Genomic DNA, 13,703 nt, shown 5'->3' on the forward strand with positions numbered 1-13,703 from the left:
AAATTCCTTATATGTGTGACCATACTTGGCCAATAAAGCCTGATTCTGATTCTGATTTCTATACCAAGTCTAAACCAGGCATCTTCCAATGTAATATTTTAAAGGTTCCTTTGTTCATTAATTTATCAAATAATCGCTTTTATAACATGTTCCAATGATATTTGCAGGTTGGTTATGGGAATGCAATGTCAGTAGATATGTTTTGAAAATTTAAAAATATGTAACTTTGTGGAATTGCAAGAGAAAGGTTGATTCACTAATCTATTGAATGTTTAACAGTCTAATATTTGGCTCACTGATAACCCTAAGTCTAACCCTAACTGTAACCCTCACCCTAACCCTAGCCTGTTCTCCAGTTAGCTGGTTGTATGCTTAACCCACTGGCAGCAATCTGAATAGAACTGTCTTCCTAGTCAAACCTGCTTGCAAATCTGATCATTTCCAATTTAATTACAATTGAATTTCATATAATTATTTGGAAGTTTACCCTACTACCACATGAGTAAGGAGAAATGCTGATGAAAAAAGTATTTGTTAAGGAAAAACAGCTGAAATATGATGTATGGCAAGCTCTCCAGCAGCCAAGCACGGTTTATGATAGCCAACATGAATGACTGCAGTTACAAAATGTGACAGAACACACTAATGTAGACTTTGCGAGAGATAATGAAGGCCTCTGGGACCTTGGTTCTGTCTTTTCTATTTTTTCCCCCTCTTAATAGCCATCCATGGTGGCTGTCTGGTAATTTACCTCTACAAGGCAGAGCACTCAGGGGCCTCACATCCAGAGTGGGGAAAGTAAGAAGTGTGTAGGGCTCGCTGCTCCTTGCACACCAGTGGATTTGCAGGCACTGAAGATCTGGGCTTTCCAGTCCTACTGTTAGCAAAGGCATGAAGTGAACTAACTGCACTGTCTAGGGCTAGTGTCATGGCTTAGGGGCCCCTTCTTTCTCACTTATGTGTGCCATTTTACACTCATGCACACAATAAGTACAATGCAAAAGTTAAACTGTCTAAACTAAACTGTCAGCATACCTAATGATGACAGGCTTTCCCTGTCATGATGCTTGGTCTGAACCAGCTGTCGGTTCAGCTGGTAAGGTGCCAAAAGTCCAAGTACTATTATCTGAATGGATTACAGACTACAGAATGTTAGTGAGAGGTATCCTAAAAAGAGAGCACTGTTCTTAGTGATTTGGACCAAGCAAAAGAAAACAAGAAATGCATTGTCTGAGTTTAAAAACTTTCAGGAATGTGAAAGAACTGTGATGTTTTCATGACTCACACTTCACAATGTTTCCGCATTTAGCAAGGTAACTAGTTAGGCAAATGTGCTTAGGGAGAATGGTATGAAAAATGAAAATGTTAATTTTGACACACCCATGCTTTTGTGTAAGTTCAGACATGCTGAGACATGTGTCTTGCAAGTCTAATCAGTGGGTTTAAAATGACAAATTACAGGAATATCTGTTATTATAGTACCATAGTATATTATTGTACCATATGTATTATATTATATTATAGTTTCCTGAACACCAAAGCTGGCACACACTGGTACTGTTTGAAGATAAAAGGGAATTAAGAGTGTGCACACACATTATTGTATTACTGTCTTTGTGGGAAATTTCCTCTGAGTTGCATATTACTACAGCAAAATGATAAGCCTACACCTAACCCTAGCGGTAACTCTAAACCCTAACCCTTAACCACACACACTCCACCCATTCAAGGCTCTAAGTCTATTCATTGCTGCTTCCTATGTAAGTGAGTGGCAAGAACCACCTGCATCCAGTCAGCGTTCATGCTTTTGTTCATAGGCGCAGATGAATAAAGTAACATCAGTTATCAGTTCCTGCTCAAACAAATGAACAACCAGTGTCTGGATAGATTCATCGTTAAGATAGAAAGGCTGTTTAAGAAATTGTGCTCTTTTTCCTTTTTTACATCGTTGACGGTGTTTGTTCTCTGTTTCTGAAAACAAGATATACTATTCTCATAATATTGAAAACATAACCTATTTTCCTCGTAGGAAAATGTTCACGCATTTCCTCTCGTTCCCAATTTCCTAAACGCTAAGGAGATTACAGTTTAGAACCGTTGTGAAAAATTAAAAAGCACAGTGAAACACCCACATCGTACGACACCGGACTAATCAGGCGCAAACAATTCAATGACGCCTGACGCAGAGTGCACCTGCAAGTCGACTCTTCGCTGTTGCAGGAGAGTGACGGATTGAAGGCGCGAGACGACAAAGCTCATGGGCGGATCTCGGGCTGATTCCACGCCCTCGCGGGCTTGGGAAGGTGCTACTTTAACCAGAAGCGCACGCGAGGCGCTGGCATACCAGTCACGCACGTGGGCAAAGAGTTATCCGAGAGACTTGAGGAATTACTTTAAACTGCGAAAACTTCAGAGGGTTGTTTGTTCTGAATCTGCGTTTACGGAAAATGTATTGGCTCTGACATCCAGTTTTAGGAACCTGTCTGGGGCGTGTGTCGATATAAAACGAATCCGAAAATATTCCAAGAATCTTTGGGGAAGAAAAGGTATTTGGCGGGCAATAAAGCAACTGATGAATGGACCAGCGCGTACTTTAAAAACTGAAAGAAGTGAGGGTTGCTTTCCCGTGTTTCCGAGGCACTGCGCTTAATTATGGTGGATAAGGGTCCCCTACTGACTTCGGCTATTATTTTCTACCTGTCCATTGGGGCAGCAATATTCCAAGTGCTTGAGGAACCGAATTGGAAGTTGGCAGTGAATGAATATAATGATAAGAAGGAGAGAATATTGAAAGACTACCCGTGCCTTAAAAAAGATGACTTGGACAAGATCTTGGAGGTAGGGCTAACCACTTCAGTTAGGCTTTGTCGTTGAAAGCAACTCTATGAAGTGTTCCAATTATATGTTTTCGTCACACGGTGTGATGTCACATCTGTAAACGCTTGAAGAGGACTGAGCTTTTTTGGTATTGGACATGACTTGATGTGAGCAGGCAGAATTTTCAGCACGTTAATGTAAAAGTTCTACATTTAACAAAAATCCACTGCATCAGAGGCACCTATGAAGCAAAAAATGAACGTAGCTGATTGTCAGAATGGTTGATTCAGTGTTAAGAGATGACACTTGGAGCCCTTATTCCTATTTGTCTTCACTAAAACACACCTCCAATAGTTAGACTGCCAGTGAGTAGCACCTCCTAACAGATGTTTTGAACAGGTGTGTTGGTATGTTTTGTAATTGGCACAGGTATCCAAAACCATTATGTTATCAAAACAAGAAACATTGTAAACACGTATTGATGCCAGCAAGGAACCCTAAGAAAAGCTGTTATTTTCACACCTGCAAATTATTCTAAATATGTTTTTCAACAATTTAACGACTTATACCACTAAATAGCTACTGGAGACTTGGAACTACCACAAGTACAGCTCTAGACCTGCATCTATGTTTTATGAGATTAGTAGAATTGCACATACCATTGTAATGTAATGCAGTGCATGTGTTCTGCATAGACTCCTTGTGGGGTTTTTTTTGCCTTATGCTGTGGGCTCAGTGTCATAATGGGTTACTGTCCCCCATAAGACTTGAATAGTTGTATTGTTTGCGCTTGCTCTTCCATTCCCTGTGGTTTGCTCCTTTGGTTATCGATTGAATGCCTCAAGATGTGCATTGTAAAATTATAACTGATTAACTATCTGATAGATCTGCTTGAATGAGGATATATATATAGACAGATTTAAAAACACTAAGCACACAAAGCAGTTTCACCCTCTCACAAAAGTGCTTGAACAGTACCTTTGACTGAAACTTTGCTGAAACTCTATAAAACAGATAAATATTTCAAGTACTTCAGGTTTCTCTGTCATATCACTAAGAATTACCATTGTTTTACATTGTCTGGTCCTGTAACTAACAACTGAAAACAATGAAAATTGTTTGTTTTACAATGGACTTGGTTCAGAGCTATTTAATGTTTTCCTAAAAATTATACAGTACCTGATCAGATCATGTTCAAATAAATGCCGGGGTTCTGAGAGCTAAATGGTAGTAGCTGGTAGGATATCCTCTGTTCAGTTGATTTGACTTTGATTTGGAATTATCCCCATTCTCTACACTTGAAACCCTTCATTCTTTTGGTCTTTATTTTTGAGAGGGTAGGATTTCCTGTATCAGAGGTACACACTCAAATGAATGTGGCAGTTCTACACCAAAGGAGACAACTGCTTTTCACTGTACGTTTTTGCAATATAATGATAACCATTATCAAACGTATCTAAATATTTTTAAACAGAGATGACTGAAGGGCACTGCCTTCCCCTCTTAGCTCCCCCTCACCCCCAGGAGCATGTGCATAATTCATGAAGCCCCACACTCCTGTGAATGAAGCTCTCCCCCAGAGTAACCAACGGCATGGGGTGGGGTTAATACTCAAAGCAGCGGCCAATTCCCCTCCCCCCTCATGTTTCTTTATTCTCTTCCGTTGCAGTTCATTGCTGCTGGATTTGGCTTGGAAGTGAACGCTGGGCGTGAGGAGGGGAGTGGGCCAGGGGGCCTGGAGAGGCCTTGGGTTGAGGGCTTGAGTTTGGGCTTTGTGTGCTCACTGCAAGAGGCTTGGGCTAAGAGTCTTAAAAAATCAGGACAGCATAAAAACAAACTTTTACCAAAAGCAGCACTTCCCCAAAAAAGACTATTTGTCACAAAGAATATTAACCGTGTGGTTATTACAAAATGGCAAAAATGATTGTAGACTGTTTTTTTTAACTGAATTCCTACATGAATACAGATCCAGTTTAATTTTTTTTTCAGGTTTCTGACAGTTTCTGATAATGTTTGTGGCTTTATGATTTATGAAGTACCCAGCTTTGGCTTTTGTTAGTTCACTCCTTTTTAAAACTCTGACTCATATTTATTGTGGCTCTTTATAGTTGACACTGCTTTGCTGAAGTGAGACCTAATTCCACTGTAGGCTGGGCATTGTTTTACATTAATTCAGTAACATTAACACCTGGTCTCCATGGAAATGGTGAGTAAATAATTAACCTGATGGCAACACTGCACTGCCTTCAGGGGCAAATTATTATTGTAAATCTAACAAATTACTCATGTTTTGGAATACTGCACTTCTCATACAAGAATGTGCAGTCACACAGAAAGAGGTCATTCCGTTTGTGACCCATTAGAAGTAGAATTTAAAAAGGACAAAAACTCACTGCCCATGAATGGGCACTAGTGGCCCATATCTTATCAAGATAGCCCTGTGGTGTGTGCAGCTGACAATGCACCTTGTCTTCACTGAAATGGAAAAAAGAAAATGCTTACTATCACTTTTCTGCCATGGACTAATATACACTGCATCCTCAAGCAGCCCAAGCATAACTCGAAATGAGCTATGGTGGAAGCCTCTACGCTGGTGTCAACAACACCACCCCACTGTGCATGGCATGGTATCCATGGTAGAGTGGACCGACTTCACATAAACCAGTCTGAATTTTCAGTAGTCTGGAAGGTTAGGACATACCTACAGACTGTAGTTATAGATTAGCTAGGTTAGCTAGTTATCTAGCCATGGATGCTCTACATGTCTGAATTCCTGTCTTTGAAACTTGTCGAGTATTAACTTTGCATAGCTATGATGCCCTTTATGAGGACATAAGCAGTGAACCTGATTGACTGAAACAGTTTTTGTAACCTTTGTAACCAGTTCCAGTAATTTTGTAATTGGCACGGTTCTTACTGTTCAGGTAACCTTTGTATTGTGCTCTTGCTCACTTGATGGCTTTCCTTCACAACATGTTTGTGTGGTCATTACGAGTATTGAAGTAGCCCTTTGCACTAATCTCCTTGGATGAGATCTTGGTGACTCAGAATGTGCATCACCACTCCTTAGCACTGTAAACCACAAACATGATGTAGTTGAATGATATCCCTAGAAACAAAGCAAGGTGTTAGTTGGAATGCATTTCTATATTGCCCAGGGCAGTTGGTTGGTCGTCTTAAATTTTTATGTATGCCAGAAGCTGCTGCTAACCAATATATTTCCAGTTTTCATAATCAAGACCTTGAACTTTATCTTGAGCTTATCTCTTTTATGCCCACTGCTTGAGAGGTGGGTAGTCTGCAATAAAGTCTAGCAGCTCAGAGTGATGAAAGTAATTTTGGTTATAGTAACTTTGGGTAAATCTCATTATGAGAAATTTTAATTATATGTCTTAGTAATTGTCATTTGATTAATATTAGTAATGTGCTTGAAATCTGAGTCTGCATTAAGCAAACTTGGCAGATCGTATGATTTTGATGGTTTCCTTTCTGAAAAGTTGAAGGGTGCTTTTGCATTGTCAGCTTTTTTTTTGGCTGAGTCAGAGGCTCTAGTTCTCACATCCATAATGGCAGGATAGCATCCAACCATGAACCATGATGGTAGAGAAACGCTATGCTTTAAGTGAGTGTGAGTGTGTGAGTGCAAGAGTGAGAAGGCACAGATGAAAAAGAAGTCCTTGTAGGATTTATGTATGTGTTTACAACTTCATTTGTGATCAAATCAGAAATGTGAAAAACAATGTCTATCTTTAGTCTGTGTCAAATTAGCTTTACACTTACAGACCCCAATACAACACAGAAGTCATCACATGACTATCAATTAAACAATGTTAAGGCCTGGCTCGTTGAGGTGGGATTCCCTGTTGTTCTTTCTGCAGTTGAAATGTGTTGGTTAATTGTAACTATTGAAACTGGATCTATTATTTGACAGCAGGTCTAAGCATCTAGACACCTTATGCTCTCCCCATACTCAGTAATGGAAAACTACCCGCAGTATAGATCCCTCTGCCAAAGAGTCAGCTGGCTGATAACAGTTGGAGTTTGTCATTGTGGTTTTGCCACATACTGTTTATCAGGGCTGCACCGGGCTTACAGCTTGCCTGTGAATGTGCACTTCTCTCTTTGCAAGTTTGCTTTGGCTTTTCAAATGCTGGTGAAGATCAGGACTAACTTCATGGAAGGCTATGTTTTGAAGGAAAGAACTACAAATCTATTGTACTCCACAGCGAGTTGTACATTAAGCTACTCATTTAAAATAATGTTGTGGGGTCACGTTCTTCCCTGTGTCAAGGATCTGTAGATTTTCATTTCATTCACTTGAAGTTTTATACTGTGTCCAGTCACAACTCAACAACTAATAGTGTCTCTCTCTTTTTATTTTTCATGCAGCCAGCCTTGAGACACTGAGAACTGATTGGCTTTGCACAGTGTTAGCTTTACCATTCACATTGCCATGACCTTTCACAGACCAAACAGTGTCTAAGGCCATACTGTTTGTCATGATACCAAGTTAGACTAAATCATTACTCTTCTCTTGGGCCATTGAACTTCCCATTCTGAAGAAAGGCTGCCTTGGACTGTGCGTTATATCTCAGGGTGGATGTGGAGGAGCAGGAGCAGGAGGAGGAGGAGGCTGGTTCTGAGTAGGAGGAGGCTGGTTCTGAGTAGGAGGAGGCTGGTTCTGAGTAGGAGGAGGCTGGTTCTGAGTAGGAGGAGGCTGGTTCTGGGCCCCGTCCAGCTCTATGACACTGCCTGTTGCATGCATTGCATGCAGCCAATGTGCAAGAGCGCATCTGATTTTTGTGGCATTGGAGGCTTTGGAAAGCTGTGGAGGCATAGTGATCTCCCTCCATTACATTATACTGTTCAGTTTTCGCTATTGTGGGCAGATTAAGCATTGCCAATATTTTATTTCTCTGCTCATCAGACATTTAGGCATCTATTTATTTGATTTATTTATTAAAATAATGTATTACTGAAAAGTTATGGAATGTTGGATATTCCAGAGAGCCATTCGGGGACTTATAAAGATAGCTGACATATACAATATTTAGTGGTTGCAATCAATAGCTTTTGATAGCAGAAAACTTTGAAAAGGTTTATATCTGAATTTCCAAATTGATTTTGACATTTTGAATTGTGAAACAAATATCAAAACATCAGAATAGTTAAAAAAAAAAGCAAGCTAAAAAGTTCATTTAAAATTAAAGCAAAAGTTCCCCCCTCCCCAGAATTAATGTGCTAAATGAGTTTTATATATATGAATATATATGAATCAGGACATGATGACTGCCCATCATCTATAACTGAATCCCAGTAAGACAGAGCTGTCGCTTGGTCCTGTTGATACCTTCCCACACCACGATCTGGTCATCTCATTTGAGAACTCCCTAAAATTCATCACAAGAATCCTTTTCATCATTCACATCCTATCAGAGCATGTCTGTTCCTGTTGATCTCACAATCACCTTTTACACATAGCATAATTAGACACTCTATGAACCCAGATGAGCCAAAGGGGACCTGCTGATGACCCTCCACAGACTGTGTGTGTGAGGATGTAGTACATTGTTTTGAGCATCTTCAATTTTGTCAGTTGATTGATAAATGGCCCACTTTCTGAGCAAATGCTATTGTGTAAGCCATAATACTGTTATACATGTAATGTAATTAAATATAATTTAATATGACCTTAAATTGTGTTATGATTGTAACTGATATAAATAAATATTTTAGTTATTTGTTGAGATTCAGTAATTAGACTATTAAAGGTTAAGGTGATGACATTATTGCATGGCAAGATATTGTGCTACTGTAATAAATCTTGGAATTTGTGCTAAGTTCTGCCAGACTTACCCACTGAAGCTACTTTAGTGATAGTTATTGTTGCAAAGACAGTTTAAGCTGAAGTGTTTTAAAAATAAATCCTCTGCATGCATCTTTTAGCTCAAGTAATGAAGGTAAATTATTACTATACTAAACCAAGACATAATTTCACATGACAAAGGTTTAGATAAGCAATCTGAGTAGCCAAAACTTACTAGCTTTCCATGTAGCTGCTCTTAGAGCACACAAACCTAAGCACATTTTTGGCATGATCTTTGGATGGATTCAATGAGCAGTGTGGTTAGTTCAAGGTGATTTGGATTTGCACATGTGCATTGTGACCAAATCTTGCATACAGTTCTATTCCCTTTCAATTTGTACTCGCTTCTGTAAGTTTAGCTATGACTCTTGAGTCACAGATGGTGTGAAATTAGCAGAATGTGGCAGTACCAGATTAGATTGCAAAACCTCCTGATACGCTTTACTTATTCATTCTCAGAAGGAGGAAACAGTCCTATAATTTTAAGTCTATCAAATGTGCTTTTGGTTTCCAGCATGGCCTAATCAAATGGAACTTTACTTTTTCTTTCTATGAACTCACTTTTTCTAGACTTGTAACTGTTTCTCTTTTTTAGAGTTTTAATTCAGAATGAGTTATCTTTCAAATGTTCCCTCACCACACCAAATGCTGACCCTTGTAAAAGCTTGCTGTCTGATGCTAATGACTTTTGCAGATGGAATAAACAGTAGGCTTCAAAGACCCTTGACGTAGCAAAGGTCTTTAATGGGGAGACCAGGGACAGCATGTCATAACTCATCAGTCAGTATGCTGACGCTGACAGAGGATGCAGCTGTTGATTTACTAGGCCTAAGAAATTGTGCTGCCTTCCTGCAAAATGATCAACTGATGGAATGTTTTTGATTTTGTGGCAGACAGTGCATTACCTCTTTACACTTTAATCTGTTGTAGTTTTAAGCAGAAATAGTTGCCATTTAGGAGAGAAAAATATTGTACTTCAAAGCTGCGATTGATTATATGTTTAAGAGCTTCGGTAGAAACAGATTATTTTGCAGGACCTTATTACAGAGGAACTCCAAAATTATGCATCAGATATTTCTTAAGAATTTTTGTGACGTTTTTTATTCCCACTGTCTTTACTCTGATTTTAATTCGCCAGTTATTTTTGCAGACACCAGAGCCAAATATCTCTGCTCCTCCTCTGAATTTTAGTGTTATGCTCTTTAAGTAATATTCTTTCACCTGACATAAACAAGACAAAGTACTAGAAGATCAAGCGGCATCAGATCTATGGGATTTCTTAAAAATCCCACCTCTCTTCTGTTATTGCATGTTGTGAATTTACTGTCATTATACAGTATACACATCATGTACAGAGTTGCATTTAAGTTGATCAAAACTTTTTCATAGTCTATATTTGTCCATTTGAAATAAAAATAGTCAGCTGCTCTAAATGATGTGTTTATTTTCTTAAGATGGAAGGAGCTTTGAATCATTGCCATGAGCAAAGCCCAGCTGTTCCTTTCATCTCTGATTACACAAGTGCAGAATAGCTGTTCAGGGACACATTAAGGTCCACTCTGGCGCATCTCTGTGATGGCTTTGCGTGCTCTGGGCTCAGAGTGGTTGCCAAAAGCCCTTCAGGTGAGGGATGGTCCACTCATGTCCCTGAGTGGGCTGTTTGGCAATGCAGTCCTCATCAGGGACATGCTGATAAGGTCAGTGGCGCACAGGAAGGATGTGGTAGAGGTTCTGGCCTGAGACACAACAAAATCCTGATTTCTCGTCTCAAAAGTGTGTGTGTGTGTGTGTGCGCGCGCGCGTGTCTGTGATGTATCTCTTAAAATCACTTTTTAAAGAGAAAAATCAACTTTTTATCCTTTTTTAGGTGGTGTCTGAGGCTGCAGGACAAGGTGTCACCATTACAGGAAACAAAACCTTTAACAACTGGAACTGGCCAAATGCTGTCATTTTTGCTGCTACCGTTATTACAACCATAGGTAAAAGCCCGGCTCCTTGCTTTCACAGTGCGAATCAGACAAATCTGTTTATTGTTTGGGAGTAAACAGTGGAGACTGATTATCTTAACTAATCAAAGAGCTCAGGAAGTAGTTGGCTTTATTTATTCCCTGAAGAACTAAAGATTCTGTTTGGTAATCATTTGTTAATGACCTGTTTAAAAGTTCATGTCAGCAGGTCACACTCTCAGTTGTATTGCTTGCCATTTTGTGAGCATCTCTAGCATGTGAATAAGTATTCTTCTCTGATAAGATGAATGTCTGCGTGAAAATGAAACATGAAGCTAAAAAGCGATTATTGTTTCTATAAGACAGGATCAGCAGAGACCATCGAGACAGCAGACAGCAAACTATTGCAAAAACAAAGAAATCAGATTATGGACGCCGTGGCTTTAGTAGCTTGGAGCAATTAACTGTCCATGCTTTCTATTTCTTTCATTAGGTTATGGCAATATTGCTCCCAAGACATCATCAGGAAGGGTTTTTTGCATTTTTTATGGACTGTTCGGTGTACCACTTTGCCTGACGTGGATCAGTGAACTTGGGAAATTTTTTGGTGGAAGAGCAAAACATCTTGGACAATATCTTACCAAAAGGGGTCTGTCACTGGTAAGCAGCAGCCACTTCCTATACTGATTTTATGAAGTATTACTTTTTAATATATTGGTTAAAAAAAAAAACAACTTTAAATCTGTATGTTGGCAGATTGATTTGAAACATCAAGACCTAGTTTAAAAGTTACGTCAGTGTCTTATTTTTGCAAAAAGGTTTACTTGAACCCCATTTTAATTTGTATCTCAATCTCTCCCACCCACCAGCGGAAGGCACAGTTCACCTGTACAGCAATCTTTCTACTGTGGGGTGTACTAGTTCATTTGGTTATTCCCCCATTCGTTTTCATGTCTCAGGAAGGTTGGACCTACATAGAGGGTTTATACTTTTCCTTCGTCACTTTGACAACTATTGGATTTGGTGATCTTGTTGCAGGTGATTTTTTTAAGTGTGTTTATTTTGTTTGTTTGACAACAATAAACAATCGTTTAAAGAAAGTTTTAAAAGCCAGAACTGCTCTTGTAATTTATTTATTCAGCCTGTTTTTTTTTTCTATAGCATTTTCAATAGGTTTGCACACTTCTTATTCTGAGAAAGAAAATGGACTTATTTTATGTAATGCTTCTTGGTGTTTACATAAGATTAAAGTTACTGTACTAATCTTTGCATGAATACAAAGGTTCCAATTTACTCAGTCAAATCTTTTAAAGAATTATATGCTTATGCACCTGTCGTTTGGCATGATAAGCCCATACATTAACGCTTGTTTCTAGTATTGACATATCCTAAAGTTTTTCAGCACTCTGGGTCCCTTAGATGGTTCAACATACCTGAACCAAGCAACCACAAACACTGAATACCTGGCACACTTGTGCTGGGAGCTGGCAGAAAGCAAAAATGTGGACTGCCTAAGGGCCCCTGAAGAGTGGATTATGAAACTCCACTGTAGCTCTTTTGACACACTCTTTACATCTATGTTTCTAGGTGTTGACCCAAATGCAGACTACCCTACGCTCTACCGCTACTTTGTGGAGGTGTGGATATACCTTGGCTTGGCCTGGCTATCCCTGTTTTTCAATTGGAAAGTGCGTATGGTCATTGAGGCCCACAAGGCTCTGAAGAAACGGAGAAAACGTCGAAAGCTGTCACTGGACGAGCTACAGAACTGCAAAGATAGGCACAAAACCCTGCCCCTGCCGTCTGCCACAAATGATGTCAACATCTTCAGCTTTCTTTCCAAGAGGCAGGAGGGCTACAATGACCTCATCAAACAGATCGGTGCCAAGAAGGAAGGTGATGGTCCATGTGCCACTAGGGTTGCCAGTAACAACCGCTCCAAGAGCTGCAGCGACGCTGCCACTGTTAACGGAAATGCGATCCTCAACCTAGAGCGCTCGCCTCGGCACAAGCGCCGTTACAGCTTCAGCGATCGAGTCACTGTGGCCTTCTCCAAGTCCAAGAGCTACCTGCTTGGGCAAGAGGGGGGGCCTCTCCTCAATGAGATGCAGGGTGATGGCGACCTCGATGCTGATCTGGAGAGGATGTATGAAAATCAGTTGGATAAAGAAGCAGATGAGGAGCAGGGAATCCTTGAGCCTGGAGGCTGCAGCAGTAGCCATCACATGTGGGACTCCAAAGAGTATCAACCCCTTATCTTTCCAAATGCCAACATCACCTTCATTGATGAGGAAAACCTGCTAAACAACAATTTAGAAGGGGAGGATGAAGTTGCCAAGCCCAAGCTCTCAACGTCAGATGAAAATGGTGAATCAGAAACTGATTCCAAGGAGGAGCAGTCTTCTGAATCAGAGGGATCAGTGTTCACAGACAGGTCAGAACACCGTCACTCCTATGAGCAGCTGGTAGAGGAGTACTCCAAGGAAGACAACACCCAGAATCTGTGAAATGCATTTTAGTCAGTATTATGCCAAGCAAAAATGTTGGAACAACAGCTGCCATACTCCAAACTACCCCAAATGACATGACCAAAATGAAGTCAACAGTTCAATACACTTGTAAAGACTCTATGGACCAGTAGAAATAGGATTTTTTTCAGAAGTCTTCTTTCTAAGACTTCTTGACAGTTGCTAAGATATGTAGGTTTTGTAGGTGGTTTATTTCTAATTTTTGGGTTATATTTATTAGATCAAATGAAATTCAAACAGCCTGCAAAATATGTACTGCAGAATCAGTTGTAATGGGTCCATGGTCCACTGCAACCTGATTTATATTATGTGAGAAATAAGGATAGGTGATTCTGTTGAGAATTACTCCTGGTTCTCAGATTTATTCACCACATTGGTGTTTTTGACATAATGAATGCAAAAGTTCTATCTGCATAAATGGTTTTAACCATTTATATGGGCATTACCCATCTCCCCCTACCTAATCTCCCTAATTCATCACCACCACTACCACCCATTATCACACAACAGCATGGACAGTATGAAGGCCAAGACTCCACATGCTTT

The 13,703-nt window shown here is 39.8% G+C and overlaps 1 protein-coding gene across 1 annotated transcript; it reads left to right on the forward strand.

Annotated features, from left to right (window-relative positions):
* The first annotated feature begins 2,360 nt into the window (after positions 1-2,360).
* On the forward strand, positions 2,361-13,462 carry kcnk5a (potassium channel, subfamily K, member 5a). The gene is made up of 5 exons (XM_027001429.2): positions 2,361-2,838; positions 10,551-10,662; positions 11,123-11,289; positions 11,499-11,667; positions 12,217-13,462. The coding sequence occupies exons 1-5, from the start codon at positions 2,653-2,655 to the stop codon at positions 13,134-13,136; spliced, it is 1,554 nt and encodes a 517-aa protein (XP_026857230.2). The 5' UTR covers positions 2,361-2,652; the 3' UTR covers positions 13,137-13,462.
* The last annotated feature ends 241 nt before the right edge of the window (positions 13,463-13,703 follow it).

The sequence above is a fragment of the Electrophorus electricus genome, chromosome 13 (genome assembly GCF_013358815.1).
Source record: "Electrophorus electricus isolate fEleEle1 chromosome 13, fEleEle1.pri, whole genome shotgun sequence".
NCBI classification, from domain to species: domain Eukaryota; kingdom Metazoa; phylum Chordata; class Actinopteri; order Gymnotiformes; family Gymnotidae; genus Electrophorus; species Electrophorus electricus.